The sequence below is a fragment of the Panthera leo genome, chromosome D3, assembly GCF_018350215.1.
Source record: "Panthera leo isolate Ple1 chromosome D3, P.leo_Ple1_pat1.1, whole genome shotgun sequence".
Lineage (NCBI taxonomy): Eukaryota > Metazoa > Chordata > Mammalia > Carnivora > Felidae > Panthera > Panthera leo.
The window spans coordinates 18,883,931-18,902,181 of NC_056690.1; the positions used below are offsets into that span (position 1 = coordinate 18,883,931).

The 18,251-nt window shown below is 51.2% G+C and overlaps 1 protein-coding gene across 9 annotated transcripts in view; it reads left to right on the forward strand.

The window, feature by feature from the left end:
- CABIN1 (calcineurin binding protein 1) overlaps positions 1 to 18,251 on the forward strand; it is a 152,439-nt gene that overhangs the window by 67,572 nt on the left and 66,616 nt on the right. For 7 of the 9 annotated variants that reach the window (XM_042911372.1, XM_042911373.1, XM_042911370.1 and 4 more), the window contains exons 25-27: positions 1,324 to 1,475; positions 3,185 to 3,363; positions 17,580 to 17,762. In XM_042911372.1, coding sequence (XP_042767306.1) covers positions 1,324 to 1,475; positions 3,185 to 3,363; positions 17,580 to 17,762 — 514 coding nt within the window. The remainder of the gene's footprint in view (positions 1 to 1,323; positions 1,476 to 3,184; positions 3,364 to 17,579; positions 17,763 to 18,251) is intronic. The other 2 variants (XM_042911375.1, XM_042911376.1) reach the window with 1 other exon arrangement.

Sequence of the window (18,251 nt, forward strand, 5' to 3'; positions counted from 1 at the left end):
TAGAACCAATGAGCAGGCAGGATGGTGTGCCCGTGGGGTCCAGGGACTTAACAGGTAAGGAACTGAGGCCCAGAACATCATGCCGGCTCTCAGGAGAACAGGCATTCAGCAGCAACCTGTGGATATCTTACTTTAAAAGTGACATTTCTCTTAAGACTTTAACCCTGCCCTGGTGAAAACTCACCTCTGCTCTTGAACCCAGATTCAAAATACTGAACCTGCCACTTGGTTAAACTTTGCCAATTGAATAATTTGTGCTCTTCCGGCAGGGCCACCTGGGCACGTGTGTGTGCCCAGAGGTTTTCTGTGCCTAAAAATGGAGTTGCTCGGGTTAATTACTTGGGGCCACAGGCGGGCTAGCGGTGGAGGGGCTCTGGGTGTGGGCCCCTCTGTCCAGGATGCCCTCTTGAGAATGCTGGCTGGGCCATACCCCCTGGCAATCTCACCTGCATGGTCCTTGGCAGCCTCTCTTGAGAACCACCTCTGCGTGAGAGAGGCTGGTTAATCAGGGCCTGCAGCCACAGGGTTTCCCAGCCTTCGTAACACTCCTTGTGCCACCTGTGGGAGTCCGTGCCACAGGCGGGAGCTCACACTGCACCCACAGGTGGATGCGAAAGTCAGGCCAAGTGACCTGTAGAGGTGTCTGTGTCTGATGTGGCATTTACTTGGGAGCAGTAGAGGGCAGGGCGGACCAGAGTTTAACGTGGCCCTGGCCTTTCCTGGCTGTGGGGATTTGGGCATCTTACCTCAGACATTTGTAAGTGGAGGATTGTGGTGAGAACTTAAGGAAGTGAAGAAAAGCACAGGGCCCTGAATGATGCGGCGTGCCTCCTTCCCCTCACCCTGTACCTCCTGGGCAAGCTTCTCTAGGCCTACAGCACCCAGCTTGCCCAGGTGCAGGCACACAGACAGAAATCAACTGTTCTGCGCTTCAGGGAGTCTGGAGTGTGGTGGGAGACAGGTGTGGAGGCTCACTTTGTATGGGCGCCAGGAGAGGGGCACACAGTGGGTGGCAGGGGCTGTGGTGGGAGGAGGTGCCCACTGAGCAGAGGTGAGGGTTGTTATTCTCATTATCTTACCACCACTTGCCTGCATCACTGGCTAAACATTTAAGCTAGAATACTGAGAGTTTGTGTCCATTTTAACTGTCAGAGCTTGCTTTGAATGAGTTATGGGTTGGCTGGTTTAAAAGCGAATGAAAAAAGGCAGTGTGTGGTGGCCTGTCTCCTTGGTCAGTGGCCCTTTTCCAGTGTGGCTGATTGGCCTGTGGAACGGACCTAAGCAACTGGGAAGGCTGCTCACACCCAAGTATGATTCTCCTAGGTGTACTTCCGGCTCCACGCTTCCATCTTGAAGCTCCTGGGGAAGCCCGACTCTGGGGTCAGTGCAGAGGTCCTGGTCAACTTCATGAAGGAGGCTGCAGAAGGACCCTTTGCCAGGGGCGAGGAGAAGAACACGCCCAAAGCTTCAGAGAAGTGAGTAGCACCTCTTCACCTAGCAGCTTATCCCATGTGTACCCTGATGGCTCATTTACAGCAAGGTGGCATTCGGGGGGTTACTGCTGAGTAAATCGGAGCTCACTGAGTCTCTGGAACTCATCTGGAGACTCCTGGTTGCTGGACTAAGGTATTTCTGTTGAATCTGAGAAGGAGAGGCTGAGTGTGCAATCCCATGTCACCTCACGCTGGGGCCATGCCCGGGGCCACCCCATCCTCAGGGGCAGGCCCTAAGGAGAAGCCAGCTCCTCCCCATCGCCACTGGGACACAGCTCTGTCCCATGCAGAACACTGTAGGAAAGCAGTTTTCATGTTGCAGACTCTTACTCCTGGGTCCTTTTCCAGGGCCTATACCAAGAGTGGGGGCCTTGTGAGGACCTGTCTGCTGCCTGTTCTCCCAAGAAACAGGAAAGGGCATCAGAGGCATGGACTCTTCCTGTAGTTCCAGAGAGCATGAGGATGCTAGGGCCCTGGTATGGTCCCCTCACTGGGTGGAGAGGACCCTTGGGCCTTCCCTTGATTGTGGCCTAGACTTCTTTTACCCTGGTGTCCACATCTCGGAGCTTCAGCTCAGCTTGCCTCATCTCTGTGCCCCTCCCTGCCTGGCTGGGCACTGTGCAGGGCTCAGCCAAGTGCCAGAGAGACCTGTGCCCAGGCTCTGACCTTGAGGTCCATTGTCTTATAGGAGAGATGGGCATGCATGTGACAGGTCACCCAGGTGGATACAGTGTGCCCTAGAAATTATAGATGTGCATTTTTTAGTCGCAAAGGGCCCTCAAGGTACAATGATGTTCTCTTTTATTGATCATAACTCTTTTAAAAAAATTTTAAATTATACAAATAATACATGGATATATTCTAGTTATGGAAAATTTTGGCAATATATGAACATATAGGCTAAAATTTGACAAATCCCCTTTCCTCCCCAGAATTAACCATTATTCATTTATTTTCTCAAACAATTAGCTGTGCATTTATATACACTTCCATTTACATGTACAATTGTAGGGTTTCTTTTATTTTATAAAAACAAACTACTGAAGGTGTTATTCTCGAGTTTACATTCCCCTGAGAAAGGGGCTGGGACCAAAACCATAGAGATGGTACCCCATTCACTCCATTCTTTCTAGTGGCTACCCATAGTCTCTGGCTACATGTTATTCCATAGCATGGGTGTATCATGTTTTCTATAGCTATTTCGATGGAACACTTCAGGTGTTTCTGACTTTTTTGTTCAACAGTAGATATCCTCGTACACATGAGAGCTTGCAGTAAATCCAGATGTTTTCTCTGTCTGCATCTTACCGAGAATTAAATCTACCAGGCCTCAGGCATCACATGGAAGGGTGCTGACTTGGTGTGGAAGGGTGTGGGGTGGGTGCTTCCGAGGAAGGGCTTGTCAGCTCCCCTGTAGTCTCCCTGGGGCCTGAGATGGCTGGGCGGTGGCCTTTCGGGGCTGGAGCCCAAGGGGATGCCATGGGGGCAGTTCCTTCAGCAGCTGAAGAGACACCAGCCAGAGGAGCAGGTCACCTGAGGTGTGTGGGAGCAGTGGGCCCTAGGAAGGGCAGAGGAGGCCCGTGAAGATGGTGTGGGGTTCAGCAGTCAGGAAGGATTGTCTCAGACCAGCACACGTCCCATTCCAGTGGGATGTGGAGATTCTGACCTGCACCCCAACCATCTTCCCACAGAGAGAAGGCCTGCCTGGTGGACGAGGACTCCCACTCTTCAGCTGGGACACTGCCGGGCCCCGGAGCCTCCCTCCCCTCCTCCTCTGGCCCAGGTCTGACATCCCCACCTTACACAGCTACTCCGATTGACCACGATTACGTCAAATGTAAAAAACCCCACCAGCAGGCGACGCCGGACGGTACAGTCCCTGTTCTCCCTACTGCCAGCCCAGGGCGGCACGCCAATCAAGGGGGAGGGTGCTTCGGGTGATGATTCGCTTTGTTTTGGTGAGGGGGGGTGCTGGGTCTGGGGTGACACGGGCAATGTTGCGGCTGTTCATTAACCTCATGGCCTCACGGTGATTCTGTGCTTCCAAAACATGCTCAGGGTCGCCACCTGCCAGCTGGCCCACCTGGGGGCTGGGAAGGGGCAGAGAAGGCTAAGGTATCTCACAGCTATGAGCTTGCATCTTCCCACCTCCGGAATGGGGATGTGGCAGGAAAGACCGTGGACTAGCTGTTGGGGTCTGTAGGCTGCTCGGAGTGGCCTCCGTGCAATCAGTCCAGTGGCACCGGCATTGTGCCTGCCTTATTATAGCACATCCTCTGATAGCCGTGGGAGGACTGTGACTGGTGCTGAGTCTGTCACCCCTGGGAGTGCAGACGGGGTGGTGGAGTCCTCTGGGACCGCGTACGAGGCCATCCCACACGGGATACGGCAGGTGGCGACCCTTGAACCACATTTCTTACTAACATTAGGAGGCTCGCATGCTGACCTCGTAGCTTGATTTTTTCATGTTCTCCTCACCTTTACAGTGATAAGCTGTGATAAAGTATTTGCTGGAATGAACCAAATTGGTGGATTGAGAGGGCGTTAAGGTGGAGCCCTGGGGAAGCAATGACAATGCCAACAGACAAGCAGGCCCTCGCTCACACGCCGCTGATCGCATCAGGCTGTGGGGAAGCGGGCCTCGCCCTACCTTCCCCCGGGCATGGGACACCCCTTGCCCATCGCATGGGTTCCTGGAGTGTAAGATGTTGTGGGTGAGAGGAGCGTGAGAGCAGGTTTAGGGAAGTGCTGAAGGAAGATGGGCAGCGCCCTACCGCCCCCTCTGGGCCAGGATTTGGAGATAGGAGAGGAGAGGAGACTGGCAGTGCCCCCTCCTGGATTCTGCTTGGCCTGTGAGAAGGGTACGGGGAGGGTGTGGAGAGAGAGGTTGCTGATCTGAGCGCATCTGAATGCCTGCTGCTGCGTGGCTCCATCACCTCCCTGTGCCCCGGAGGGCGGATTCAGTCCTGCACATGTCCTGAAGCCAGGTCCCTCCCCATCTTACTTAACTCGGGTTCAACAGGAAAACTACCCTGTTCCCAACCTTTTACTCTTGAAAATATTGAGAAAACACACTGGATATCAATCCTTGCTCTGCAAATTAGTTTCTGCCAGGTACTCCTGTGAAGATTTAGCATCATGCCAGTTTTTGTGAGAGAGGCACGCCTCTCATTGCTGTCCACAGGCCTGTGGCCGGCACCTCTCCCAGCATTGCAGGTTCGAGCTGAGCTTGGCTAGCAGGAACCGGGTAGCAGGAACTGTGCTTGGCCCTATGAGTGCACAGAGCTGCAGGTAGCTCCCCTGGTGTGGGCGCACCCCAGAAGCAAAGAGGAAAGGAGGCAGAAAGGGACCATGATGCTGCCTGGCACCGCTGCCCAGCTGTCCATGTTGGTGCGCACATGTGCACGTGGAGCTGCAGGGAAGCAGAGTGCTGGGGACGGGCACTGGGGTGACATGGCTTGAGTGCCAACATAATGGTTATTTGCTCTGGGAGTTTGCAGAGGGAGCCATTCAGATAGGCTCAAATATAGTTTCAGTGGTTGTGCATTTTTTAATGATTGAAAAAAAAATACTTTTTTAAAAGTGATTTCTGTCAACAATGTGGAACCATGGCCCACTTTTGCCCAGTCCCAGCCCAATGTGCTAGGAAGCCCTGCACTGGCCATGCTGTGCTCTGCACGGGCCCGGCTGCATGGTGCTTTCAGAACTCTTGCCCTCCTCACCTTAGAAAGACAGCAGTGTCTGCAACAGGAAAATATTTGGGCCCTATCTTAGAATGTTAAAGTGGCCCATTCAGCTGTTACACTAGCTCGTAGGGAGAGGCCCTGGCTCTGGCGGAAGCAGCAGATTGCTGGTGTCAGGCTGGTGGCCTCAAGGCCTGCACTGCCCACCTCTGCTGCCTCCTGTGACCCAGCCAGGCTGGCCTGCTAGCCCTGGGAGGAGAACGTGTGGCCCCACACTTTCCACGCAACTCTTCAGCCTGAGACCAGCCATGGCTCTCCTGTTGTGGGAGGACAGGGCATTAGTGCTCACTCCAGGCCATAACTGAGCCCTTCTACAGGAAGGCTGATGGGTGCTTCTAGCCCTGGTACAGACCAAGAGAAGCAGTTCAGGGACCCGCTCGAGGTAAGACAGGGAGGTTGGAGTCAGGGAGATCTGCATTTCAGTCCCAGCCCTGCTGCTACCTTGCTTGGCCACCTTGGGTAAGGGACTTGACTCTGAGCCGGTTTCTTCACCTGGTGAGCAGGAGTAACGTTTTTCTCATGGGTATTAAAGGAAGGTGCTTGCACAGTGTAACCACATCCTAGACGCAGGCATCCCCAGGTCATCAGAGCTGGCACAAGGGCCATGTAGCACTGCATAGCAGGAGGAGCCCGCGTCTGGGACCTGTCATCCTCAGTTTGCACCCTGTCTCTCTCAGGCCAGTTGTGTGGCTTTGGAAGAGGGACAGGCAGTGTCCTTGGAAGCAGCAGCCTCTGAGTAGGGCTGGGCCTTTGGGTTTCTGGGCCCAAGTCTCCTGTATCCTGGAGCCTGTCACAGGCTAACTTGTTATCAGCTAGACAGGGAGCCAGGCATCAGGACTTCCCTTAGGTATGGTTAGGATACCCTGCCTTTGAGCTGCCCTTCTACTTTTGTATACCTGAGCTTCAAAATCAGAAATCAGCTAGAGTCAATTCTTATTTGCTGTAAATTTTTAGAAGAGATTTAGAAAAATAGCTCCAGATTTTATGTAGGTAACTCAACATTTGATAATGGCTTCTTAGAAGAAACCATCTTTGCTCTCTTGACTGGTCCCATCTGCGCCCTTGTGCCATCCTGCACTAGGGTTAGAAGCTTCCAGCAGCCTATCCACAGCTCTGGCTAAAAGGTACTCTGGGATTGGCCCTTGAGTTGCTCTGAGACACCATCATTGTCAGATATGAAAGCTAGCCCTTCTTGGGGTGGCTGAGAGTGTGCCCATAGCTGACCTGAAGAGGGGCCCTCTGGCCAAGCTGAGAGAGAATGAAGCAGCCCTGCCTGACCACTCCTCCCAGCCTTCCTTATTTCTCCCATCCATTTTGGGATTTGTCTCAAGTGCTGAAATCCTTAGTGTTGATGCTTCCTGACAAGGTAAAGGAGTCGTAGGGAATACATTGTGACCCTCAAGGGGCTCACAATGATTGCTGTTTACTCATGTTCAAACATAGCATAATGAGATTCCTGAACAAATTTTATACCCTTCCCCAGCATGGAGTGTGTGAACACGTGTGTGAGTAACTGGGCCCTGTGTCATATCAGTGTGTGCTTGCTCTGGGCTGGGCCCTGGGAGAGGTGCCTGTGGTCCCGCCCTTATAGCTGCCTTGCTTGGCGATTGGTCCTGTTTCCCTGGGAGGAAGCCAAGCTGAGGGCAATTGGACACTCTTCTAGGGCTGCCTGGTAGCTGGGGTGAAGCTGAGGGAGAATTGGGGGGTCTAAGATTCCTTCCACCCCAGGCCAGAGGAGGCTAACACTGGGAATGTCCTGTGCTCGCTGACCTGATGGAGACTGGATCTGTGTGCATTTCCCTGCTTTGTTTGTTGGAAGTTTGTCGGTAGCAGGGCCTATGGAGCAGGGCTGTGACAGGACACCTTGGTCCATAACATGGCCCAGCTCAGCCAGCCTTTGGGATGTGTACATAGTGGCTCTCTTGGACTGCCAAGACCCTTGCTGTCTGCCTGCCCTGCTCCATGTTACCCAAGAATCTCGGAGCCGAGAATCTCGGAGCCAGAAAGGGCCTCAGAGAGTAGAGGTCTTGCCCTGTGGTCAGTCTGAGGCTGAGCCTTCTGTGGGGTTCTTCAGCCAGCCCATGGCCATGCCTATCTAGTGCCCATTAGCATTGTGCTGGGTGCATGGGACAATTCTGGTGCCTGTTGCAGGTTCTGGGGAAGGCAGATGTGAAGCTGTGAACCAACTGAGTGTCACGGTGCAACTGAAACCACCCCAAAGAGACATGGCCTGGCTTTGGTGGATAGGAGGCCTTCCTGAGGAGGCAAAGCTTAGCCAAGGCCCAAGGGGTGTGTCAGTGTTTACTATGAAGGGTGGAAACAGCACAAGCTGGGGGTCAGAAGAGCGGGAGCTGTGGAGGCTGGTGTTCATGGTTGCGGGATGCCCATCTGGCCCCACTTACAGCACGAACAGAGCCTGCCCTGAGCCCCAGGTTGTAGGGTATGGGCCACGTGGGAGCCCAGGGTGCCCTGTGCAAGTTCCCATGTGACCATCTGTCCTCACCCACCATACTGTCACTGTTTGTGTCGTGTGCCATCTGTGCTCATCCTCGCCTGCTCACCCACACTGCCTCCACCAATATTGCCCGTGCTGCCCCTAACCCTGCCCACACTCTGTTCTCCAGGCTTTGTCTTTCTGCTTGCACTGTCACGGCTCGCTTCAAGGGACAGCGCAGACCGCATGCTTAGTCCTCAGTCCGGCTCCCTGCTTCCCCTGTGACCAGGAGCTCCTCCACATCGCTGGTCCTGTGATTTGGATAGTGTGTGTTTGATGTGCTTGGCTTCTGCCCACAGCCCATGTTCTCAGTTCTGGCCAGATGCAGCGGTGGCCTCCTCCCACTGCCCGTTGGCCTGGCAGGTGGCTCAGTCCTGTATTTCCATTGTTTCGTTCTTTCTGGCTTTAAAAAAGTAACAAAGGCAACAGACTCTAAGATACCAAGTTATCTTTAGAAGGACAAGTGTGTAAAAATGTACATTGTGTACAGTAGCCAAGATGCTCTGAGGTGGGCCCTGTGTATGCAGTCCACGGTGTCCAGGCTTGGGGCAGGGGGCTGCATGTGGCATCAGTCCTCACCAGCCTCCCTTCCCAGGGTCAAGGAGAGGTCAGCTCACGGTAGGCAAGCTATATGCTGTGAACAGATGTTTTCACTGTGGGAGAGGCTCCTAGTGGCACTTAGGTTGTCCTGTGTGTGCCCTAAAAGGTGGGGACTGATGTTGGGGCAGGGAGGGAGGCTGTCAGAGGGCAGAGCCAGTCACCTTTGTTCTCCTCTCCATTCTTAACTTTTTTTTTTTTTAATTTTTTTTTTTTTTTTAACCTTTGTTTATTTTTGAGACAGAGAGAGACAGAGCATGAATGGGGGAGGGTCAGAGAGAGGGAGATACAGAATCTGAAACAGGCTCCAGGCTCTGAGCTGTCAGCACAGAGCCCGATGCGGGGCTCGAACTCACGGACCGCGAGATCACGACCTGAGCCGAAGTCGGACGCTTAACCGACTGAGCCACCCAGGCGCCCCTCCATTCTTAACTTTTAAGAAACCTCTCCAGGCTGTAGCTGGTCATGGTATATGTTGAGTGCCTGCTATGTGCTGGGCAGGAAGAAGGCCCACGAGGAAAGCCAACACGGGCACCCTGATTCCCGCTGCCTGGTTGGATCTGTGTGTCCCTAGGTGGTGTCTTGGGGCAGCAGTTGGTGCCATGAGAAGGTGCCATGAGCTAACTGTGGGGCCTGGTGGGTTGGGAGGACTTCCTGGAGGAGGTAGTCCTCCAGAGAGGCCTGCAGGGCCGTTTCAGGTGAGGGACATTGGGAGCAAAGACATGGAGGTTGGAGGGCCCTACGGCGTTTGGACTGAGGTCACTGGGGTGGACAGAAGAGAGACCTTACAGGGAGAGAGCTTGGGAAACCAGCTGGGTCCGAGATAGGGGCACAGGGGCTCTTTGTGACAGAGTGATGCATGGTGAGGGTTACACAGTGAGAGCTGCACATGAAGACAAGTCTTCTCCCAGCTCTGAGCATGAGCCTCAGAGGCCCAGAGTGGTGACGCCGCTGTCTGAGCACGGCCATGGTGATACTCTTGTGCCTGCCTGTTGCCTCAGTATGTCTGCCTCCTTTTCAAGGGCCCTCGTGTTTCTGGTGTCTCTTCTCTTGGGCGTCTGTCCAGGCTCCTTGGCCTGCCAGAGGGTGTCCCTCCCTTACAGCTAGCCTGGCTTCCGGTGGATGTGTTCTTTCCTGGTGGTCATCAGGGACCCACTGGGGCAGGGTTTGTCCGGCTGAGAGATTGCTCAAAATATTGGTTCCCCCCAAGTTTACTGTTCTTAGAAACCTGTTGTTTCTAGTTGGCAGAACATTTGTGATCTTTTCAGGGTTCGCTAGTCAGAGTTGCTGCAGATTTTGATGATACAACCACATCTTTCCCCTCAAACTTTCATTGAACTGAACTGGTGGAATAAGTGGTTGTGAGCTATTTCTAGTTCTAACTGCTGGAGCAGGTAGAGAAAATGTACCAGGAAGCTTGTGTCTTGTAAGCAAAGAGCTCTTTTGGGTTGGCCTGGAAATCCTACGAATGTTCAAGGGATTTGAGCTGAGTCAAACCTGAACAAAAAAAATCCAAATTCTTGCAATACAGTCTGCTCTCACACTCCTCGGAACGGACAGCCTTTCTGTCACCAAGCCAGGTCCCTTTCCTTCTGCATCCGCAGCTGTCGTTCCTTTGCAGTTGGCTCTGCGGGTCACACCTCAGAAGTGGAGGGTGTCATCAGCAGTGGCTGGCAGATGACATCCCTCTAAAGACTCGGGGGGAGGGGCTGGGGTGGCCCAGAGGCATAGATGTGAAACATTCCAGTGATTAACAGTAGGAGAGTGAAATATTTATAATTTTGCCACAAATATTAGTTAGTGTGAACAGGTTTTGTGTGGGCAGACTTTCAAAAGAACATTCTGAAGCAGAGCAGAGGTATCCTGTAGAGCCTGTCCACTATTGCATCTTCTTTCCTATTGATGTCTAGGCAGCTCCTGAAGGAAATCAGGAACCTGGCCTGTGGGCAGTCCCTGGAGTCCCATTTAGGTACATGCTTCCCTGGAAGGCCATCCTGCCCAGCCCTGTGGGAAGTCTGGCTCTTCACCTGAGTCTGGGTCTCTTGTGCAGAAGAGCTTCCCTTCTCTCTCCTGTCCCGCCTCAGGACCAGGAGCCCAGGAAAACCCCCAGCCCAGGCCAGTCTGCAGAACTTACAGGAGATGGCCAAAGCAGGGAGCCAGCTAGTTCTGCCTGGCCCTGTCCTCTCCCTCTGGCTCTGCTCCAGCAGGCAGGTGAGAGAAGGGAGGGCCGTCGTTGCCTTCAGGCTTGGCAGCCTTTGCCTGCAGAGCACCGGCAGACCCACCTGGTTCTCTGAGCATCAGGACAGGCCAGCACCATGGGGGTGTCCTACAGTGCCCAGCCTATACGTGGGCCTCTAGGATGTGGAGGAAGCACCTCTGGCCATCAGTGCACAGTTACACAAAGCCGTATGTCAGCTCATTTGGACCCGTGGCCCACAGTGTCCCAGATAAGGAACGTGCTATCCATAGACAGCTTCGTGGAGAAGGTGGGACTATGGCCAGGCCTGGAAGGAAGCTCTGTTCACTGCCAATGGAAGCCGAGTGCTCTCCAAGCCAGAACTGCCCCACCTCTTCCACACATACGGGCTCCCCACATCCCTTTATCAGGGCACACTGCTAGTCTCTGGGCTGTGCACAGCGGTGCTTGAGCCTGTGCTGAATTCGGCTGGCCAGGAGGCAGTCAGGATGTGCTTAGGTGGACTGGGCTTTGCCCAGAGGCATTGTCTGCCCAGGAGATAGAGTCATTCTTTAAGAGATTTTCATTGTTTTCTTTCACCCTGTTGGTGTAAAAGAAATGAATTTAGTTTTCTTTTAATCTGACTTGCTTCTTGGTGCAAAGTTCTCGGTTGCTTCCTAGTATTCAAACTCAGGATGATTTTATTTTATTTATTTTAATTTTTTTTTAATTTTAATTTTTTTTTTAATGTTTGTTTATTTTTGAGACAGAGCACGAATGGGGGAGGGTCAGAGAGAGAGGGAGACACAGAATCCGAAGCAGGCTCCAGGCTCTGAGCTATCAGCACAGAGCCCGACGCGGGGCTCGAACTCACGGACCGTGAGATCATGACCTGAGCCGAAGTCGGACGCTTAACCAACTGAGCCACCCAGGCGCCCCTCAGGATGATTTTAAATAGCTTTGTGCCTACCCTCTTTGAAAGGATTAGAGAGAAACTTGGCCCTGGACTCTCATTTACAGTGATGTGCCCATCCTTTGTTTCCTAGACTTGCATCTCTCTCAGGGTTGGGCAGGAACATTACCCACGCCCTTGCTTCACAGGCCTGGTGAGTAGGGGGGTCACAGCTCCAGCCAGGGCACCTCAGTGTGCAGAGCCCCTGCCTCTCCAGCTCTGAGCTGCAGGGGGGCACTGCAGAACTGTGGTGGCTCATGGGGGTTTCTAGACTTATTTCACTACCCCCCGACCATCAGCCTTCCTCGGGGCTCCTTAGGTGCTCATTCATGATCACCCCTGTGGTAAGGGCTTGTCCAGAATCGCCACGGTGTCGCCGCCCCCCCCCAACCCCCCAGCGCTGATATTGGCTTTTTTTCTCCACCCTTTCAGAGGACAGGCTGTTCTGGGTTCTTGTGTATATCTGAGAGGCTTGGGGCGGGAGGCCTGGTCACAGTCCCTGTGCTTACATGCGTCCTGCTCCTTGGCTGTGGCTGTTGTTGCTGTGGATGTTATTTTGTTTTTCTTTTCTTTTTTTTATTTAAAAAGAATTTCTTTTTAACATTTATTTATTTTTGAGAGACAGAGCATCAGTGAGGGAGGGGCAGAGAAGAAGAAGGGAGACACAGAATCCGAAGCAGGCTGCAGACTGAGCAAGCTGTCAGCACAGAGCCTGACGCAGGGCTCGAACCCACAAACTGTGAGATCATGACCTGAGCCAAAGTGAGATGCTCAACTGACTGAGCCACCCAGGCACCCCATGTTTTATTTATTTATTTATTTTTAAGTTTTTTTAAATGTTTATTTATTTTTGAGAGAGACAGAGTGAGTGGGGGAGGGCAGAGAGAGAGAGAGAGAGAGAGAGAGGGAGAGAGAGAGAGAGAGACAGAATCCAAAGCAGGCTCCAGGCTCTGAGCTGTCAGCACAGAGCCCGACGCGAGGCCCGAACTTGTGAGATCATGCCCTGAGCCAAAGTCAGACGCTCAACCAACTGAGCCACCCAGGCGCCCCTATTTAATTTATTTTTTAATGTTTATTTACTTATTTTGGGAGAGAGAGTGGGGAGTGGGGGAGGGGCAGAAGGAGCGAGAATCCCAAGCAGGCTCTACATTGTCAGCCCAGAGCCCGACATGGGACTCAGTCAATCCCATGAACCTTGAGATCATGACTTGAGCCGAGATCAAGAGTTGGATGCTTAACTGACTGAGCCACCCAGGCAACCCTGCTGTGGGTGTTATTTTAAAGAGTCTCAGTAGAGGCTCTACCTGCTAATATTTGCTCCCAGAGGAGCAAACACCCCTGAAGCCCAGTGCGGTCCTTTTTTGCCCACACCATTCTTAGGGCAGTCTGCTGCCTTCCCTGCTCACTCTGGTGCATGAGAGGTTCCCTCACTAGGCAGCATCAGGAGGGTATTAGCACGTTGGGAGTAAATATCCGTTTGCTTAAGCCAATCCTCGGTTTTTGTAATAATCACAACTGAGATTCCAGCAAATTAGCGATTCTTTAGGCCCAAAGCCCAACAGCTTATGAGTGCATGAGCTCATCAGGCAGCAAGCCAGTTCTCGTGAGATCTTCCTGGCTAGGCCCGCTTCCCGGACGCTTGCCACATGGTGCGCTGCTCAGCCATGCAGTGACTACAGCTGCTCTGGATGCTGGTGGAAAGCACCTCTCCTGGCCTATCAGAAGGACTTCATCACTGCAGGAGCATGGCCCACCATCTTGTCCGAGCCATTGGTGTTCTCTTTGTCAGGGCCAGAGTAAATGCTGCACTGCAGGATGGGTCACTGGGCTGTCACACCTGTGTGCCAGGCACTGGGATGTGGAGGCCTCCATGGGGATCCTATTTGTTTGTTGGGAACAGAGCAGAGAGAACGTGCCAAACATATTGCGAGGCCTGGAGCAGCCCAAATATGCAGATCTGGGGTTGGAATGTGAGTCTGAGACTCCCGATTTCTGAGCTCCTGCAGTGACCCTGTATGACCTCTGGAGCCAAGGGTCCGCTTTCCACATAGACAGCAAATGGGCTGCCCCTGCCATTTCTCTGAGAGAAGTGATCTCCTCACACTGGGGAATTGGGTTTGGGACCTCTCATGAGGGCAGCAGACCTGCCGGTAATCCCCATTCAGTGCTCACAGAGCCTTGGGGTCTGGCCTTGCAAGTCAGGAAAGCCCCTCACTGAGTGTGAGGCAGAGGCGTCCAGTCAGGTCCCTGCTCCCCCAGCAGTGAGACGCAGAGCTTCTGTGTTGGTCGCTGAAGGGTCTCACATACACTTCATGCCCCAGTTTCTACTGCTCCGCCAGCCCAGCTGTGACTGATACCTACCGTTACTGGGCAGCGGACATTGCAAAGGCAGCTAAGGAGGAAGGGCTGCGGCAGGCTCTGTGCGGCTGCCTGAGAGGTCCCTGTCTCCAAACCCTGCCCTATGATCAGACGTGGGTGAGGAGGCTGGAACAGCACAGCTGCCTTTGGAAGCACAGGCCTAATTCCATGTTCCTCTGTGCAGGCAGGACTGCTGTGGACGACCCTGTCATGTCAGTGTATAAGAAGCGATTACCACCCCATCGACATGGTGCTACTCAGGTGTGATCTTCAGCCTGGCATAAGCAGAACCCTTTGCCATGCAGAGCAAAATCTCTGTAATGTCGAGTTTGAGACGTTACTAAAACAATCGGTCCAGGTTCTCTGAGATAATACTATGGGTCATTGAGCTGATATTTTGGAACACTTATTGGGTGTCAGGCCCTATTTCAAGCACTTTACATGTACTAATGTATTTAATCCTCATAATTCTGTGAAGTGGGCATTTGTAATATCACAGTTTTACACAGGAGGAAATTGAAATGTAAAGAAATTGTGGCAATTGCATAGTCTCTCCAGCCTAGTAAGTGACTGAGTAGGATTTAAACTTAGGCAGCCTGGATCTCCCAGAGTCCAGGCCTTTGATTTTGTTGAAACAACTTCAAGTATTGTTACAAGTTTGTTTGCCCACCAGGCTGCTCATGTCTGCCCTCCCAATGGGCTGCCGGTATTTGAGGTAGTTGAGCAAAGAGTTAGAGGGTTTTGGAGGCCATGTCTGCCTCTCTCCCTGTGTCCCCAGAAGCTCCTATGCCATGGACCTCTCTGAAAGGATGTGTGGTTGCAGTTCATAGGTGGGCAAGGGACTTAACCTGTTCAAGGTCACATAACTAGTGAGTGGCACTAAGAGGAACTTGAACTTGTCTCTCTTGATTCCTATTTCATTGAGCTTCATCCTTCAGATACACAAAGTTAAAGACAAAGTTTTGTTTTTTAAGGTTGCATTTTGTCTCTATTAATGGCTTATTATTTATACCTTCTTAAAAAAAATGTAGTGACTGCCTTAGGCTTAACAAAATACATGTTTAAGTCATCACAGCCCACCTTCAAATGATACTATACTACTTCATGGGCAGTGAAAGAACCAAGAACCTCCCATTTTTTATACCCTTGTTTTCATTCATTTTACTTTTACATACACTGTAAACTCACAATAGGCTGCTACCCGTTTTTGCTTTAGACAGTACTACTTTAGAGGAATTAAACATGAAGAAAAAGAATGTCTTTTTTGTTACTGCTTTAGCCATTTCTGAGGAACTTCATTTCTTTATGTGGGTCCAAGTTTCTGTCTGGTTTCAATTCATCCTACCGGAAGAACTTTCTTTAATGTTTCTTATAACTCAGATTTCATAGTAAGGAATCCTCTTAGCTTTTGTTTTTCTGACGAAGTCTTTTTCTCCTGCATTTTTGAGAGATATTTTCACTGGATATAGAATTTGGGATGGACTTTTTTTTTCTTTCAGCATTAAAGATGTCTGACTTTCATGGTTTCTGATGAGAAGTGTGCTGTAATTCCTAACTTTGTTCTCCCATATATGATGTGTCTTTCTCTGCTTTTGAGATTTCCCCTCTATCTTTGGTTTGTAGCAGTTTGAGTATGAGATATCTAGGTATGGTTTTTTGTTGTTGTTTTTGTTTTGGTTGTTTTTTTAAATGTGTGGAGGAGTCTTTGCCCTGCTTGGTGTTCTCAGAAACTCTTGATGATTTGATGTCTTTCATTATTTTTGGAAAATTCTCTGTCATTATCTCTTTAAATACTTCTTCTGACATGTGTCTGTGTCATTTCCTTCTGGGATTCTAATTAGTACATTAGATCGTTTGGGTGCTTTTGTGTGCTCTGTTCTGATTTCCCCTCCACTCTCTTTCTCTCACTTTGGATGATTTCTACTGACCTATCTTCAAGTTTTGGTTATTTTTCCCTCAGCTGTGTCAGGTGTGCTGAGAAGCTTGACAAAGGCATTCTTTGTGTCTCTAATTGTGTCTTTTATTTCCAGCATCTCTATTTGAGTCTTGCTCATAGTTTCCATCTTACTCCCCAAATTCCCCGTCTGTTCACGAATGTGTCCCCCTTTTCTAATAGAGCCTTTAGCATACTAATTACATTTATAGATCATATTATTCTTAGTTATTTTTTAAATGTATTTTATTTATTTGTTTGTTTGTTTGTTTGTTTACTAACTAATCTCTATACCCACCCAGTGTGGGGCTCGAACTCATGACCCTGAGATCAAGAGTCATATGATCCAGTGACTGAGCCAGCCAGGTGCCCCTAATCTTAGTTATTTTAAATTTCCCATCAGGTAGTTCCAACATCTGGCTTATCTCTAAGCCTTGTTCTGTTGATTATTTTCTCTCTTGACAATGTTTCTTTTCTTTTGTGTGTGTGCCTCATTTTATAGTGAATATCAGATATTATGTGTAGGATGGAAGAAACTGAAATAAGTAATATTTATGCTGGGAATGGCCTTCTCTCTCCTTTTCTAGTCTGTTAGGAGGGGGAGTTAGGCTAGTCAGAAGTTGAGCTGGGGTTGGTTTTTGTTGTTGCTGTGGTTACCATTAGTGTACCACTGACTTCAAATTCCTATGACCCTACCTTATGCTTACAGGGGGGCTGATTTGCCAGAAGGTTTCTCAGTGTTCCATTCCCACCTTCAGCCTTAGGCCTTTTGTACACACCTCAAAGACAGTCTCTCTCCATGTTCTTGCCCCTCTTCCTATGTAGACTGTTTTGTGTTACTTGTGCTTGTTAGCCTGGGGTAGGGATAGGGCTGGTTCTCTCTTGTCTCTATCCAGCCGCAGACTGAGGCAGACTGTGTCCCTGCATCTCAGGAGTGGGGCTTTGCTTTTCTAGTTGTGGGCGACTTCAAATGTTTGGGCCCTGAATGGCTTCCTGCCCCTCCCTTGGGAGGTTTTTCTTTTCCCTTCCCACAGCTGCAGTGGGTCTTCACCTGTACCCTGGAGGCAGCAAGATTTGCTGTACCTCCCCAGCTGGCTTAAAGCTTTTGTTCCTTAGGGAAAAAAGTTTCCACCAGGGCTTCATGCCTTTCCTATAGCGGCGAACACACTTCCTTTCCAGGCCTGCACCACAGGAAGGTTTCCTTGAATACCTCTTCCTGCGCTGCCTCTGATCTTTCTCATGAGCACATGGGGAGCTCCAAGGAGAGGAGCTAACATGTAGGTAGCAATCTCCCTTGTGTCTGCGACCCCCGGGAATCTCCATTCTCACTCTAGACCACTCTTGGCCTATTGCAGCCAGATAAAAATTTCTGCAGGACTCTTACTTGCCTTAGTTGTTCATGCCTATTGTCTCTGTGTGGTAGAAACACAATAGAATGGTGTACTACCGTGCATCTCTTTCCAACTCCACGTTCAGCAACATAAGGTTGGCTGGTAGCCTGAATTGGCCATGGTGGGAGTATTTATGCCACAGAAATCAGTAAATGCTACAAATGTGGGCTTCCCCCCTATCCCAAGAGCCAATTGTTAACCATTTACCAGAATACCACCATTTGGGGAAACCCCACAAGGTTGACCGTGGAGATTGGTGCCTTTGGTGAGTGGCTCAGCAGCCTTCTGGGAAGGGTAGGACTCAGCAAGGTCACAGTGGCTGTGCTCATGTCGTCTCCTCTGCAGGGCAGTCACCAGGACACTCACCCTGGGGAGGCCCCGCCATGTTGGTGCTGGTGTGGATTCATGCTGCTGCCCTCTCTCCCTCCTTTGTTCCCCTCAGAGCGCAGCCAGGATAGCACGGCAGTGGCGCTCTCGGACTCCAGCTCGACACAGGACTTCTTTAATGAGCCTGCCAGCTCACTGGAGGGCTCTCGGAAACTCTATGTGGAGAAGAAGCTGCCTGTTCCCAGTTCCCAAGTGGGCCCGACTGGTAAAGACCTTCAGGGGCCCACAGAGGAAAGAGGTATGAAGACCTAGCTCGGTGTGTTTAGAACTGCTTCGGTGAAATGGCCTGTGACAGTCTGGGCAGTCTGAAGAAGGTGGGCTCCCGAGTGGCCCAGGTCCTGTCTGGCTCCTGTCCTCACACCTCCACCTGCTGCTCTGGGACCTCAGTTGGGCAAGTCGCTCGCCTCCCTGGGCCTCTGCACTCCCTGTAGGGTGGGAGGGAGCCCAAGGCCTGCGCCCGGAGTTGTGAGGATTAAGGGAGGTGGCTCAGGAAGGCATTCACACGGTGTCTGGCACACAGTGTGTTCTCAGTGACACCTGTCGTTGTTGTTATGACCCCACCGTGGCCATATGGGAAAACCACATCCATGACGTGAGCGCCCTGGATTTTTTTCTTAAATACCTAGTTATTAAAAAAAATCTTTAGATCCTAAATGTCACCAATGTGTTTTCTTTTTAGTGTGAATCATACCAGGCCTCTAGGAAAAAGTGCCTCCTTTTCAGTCAG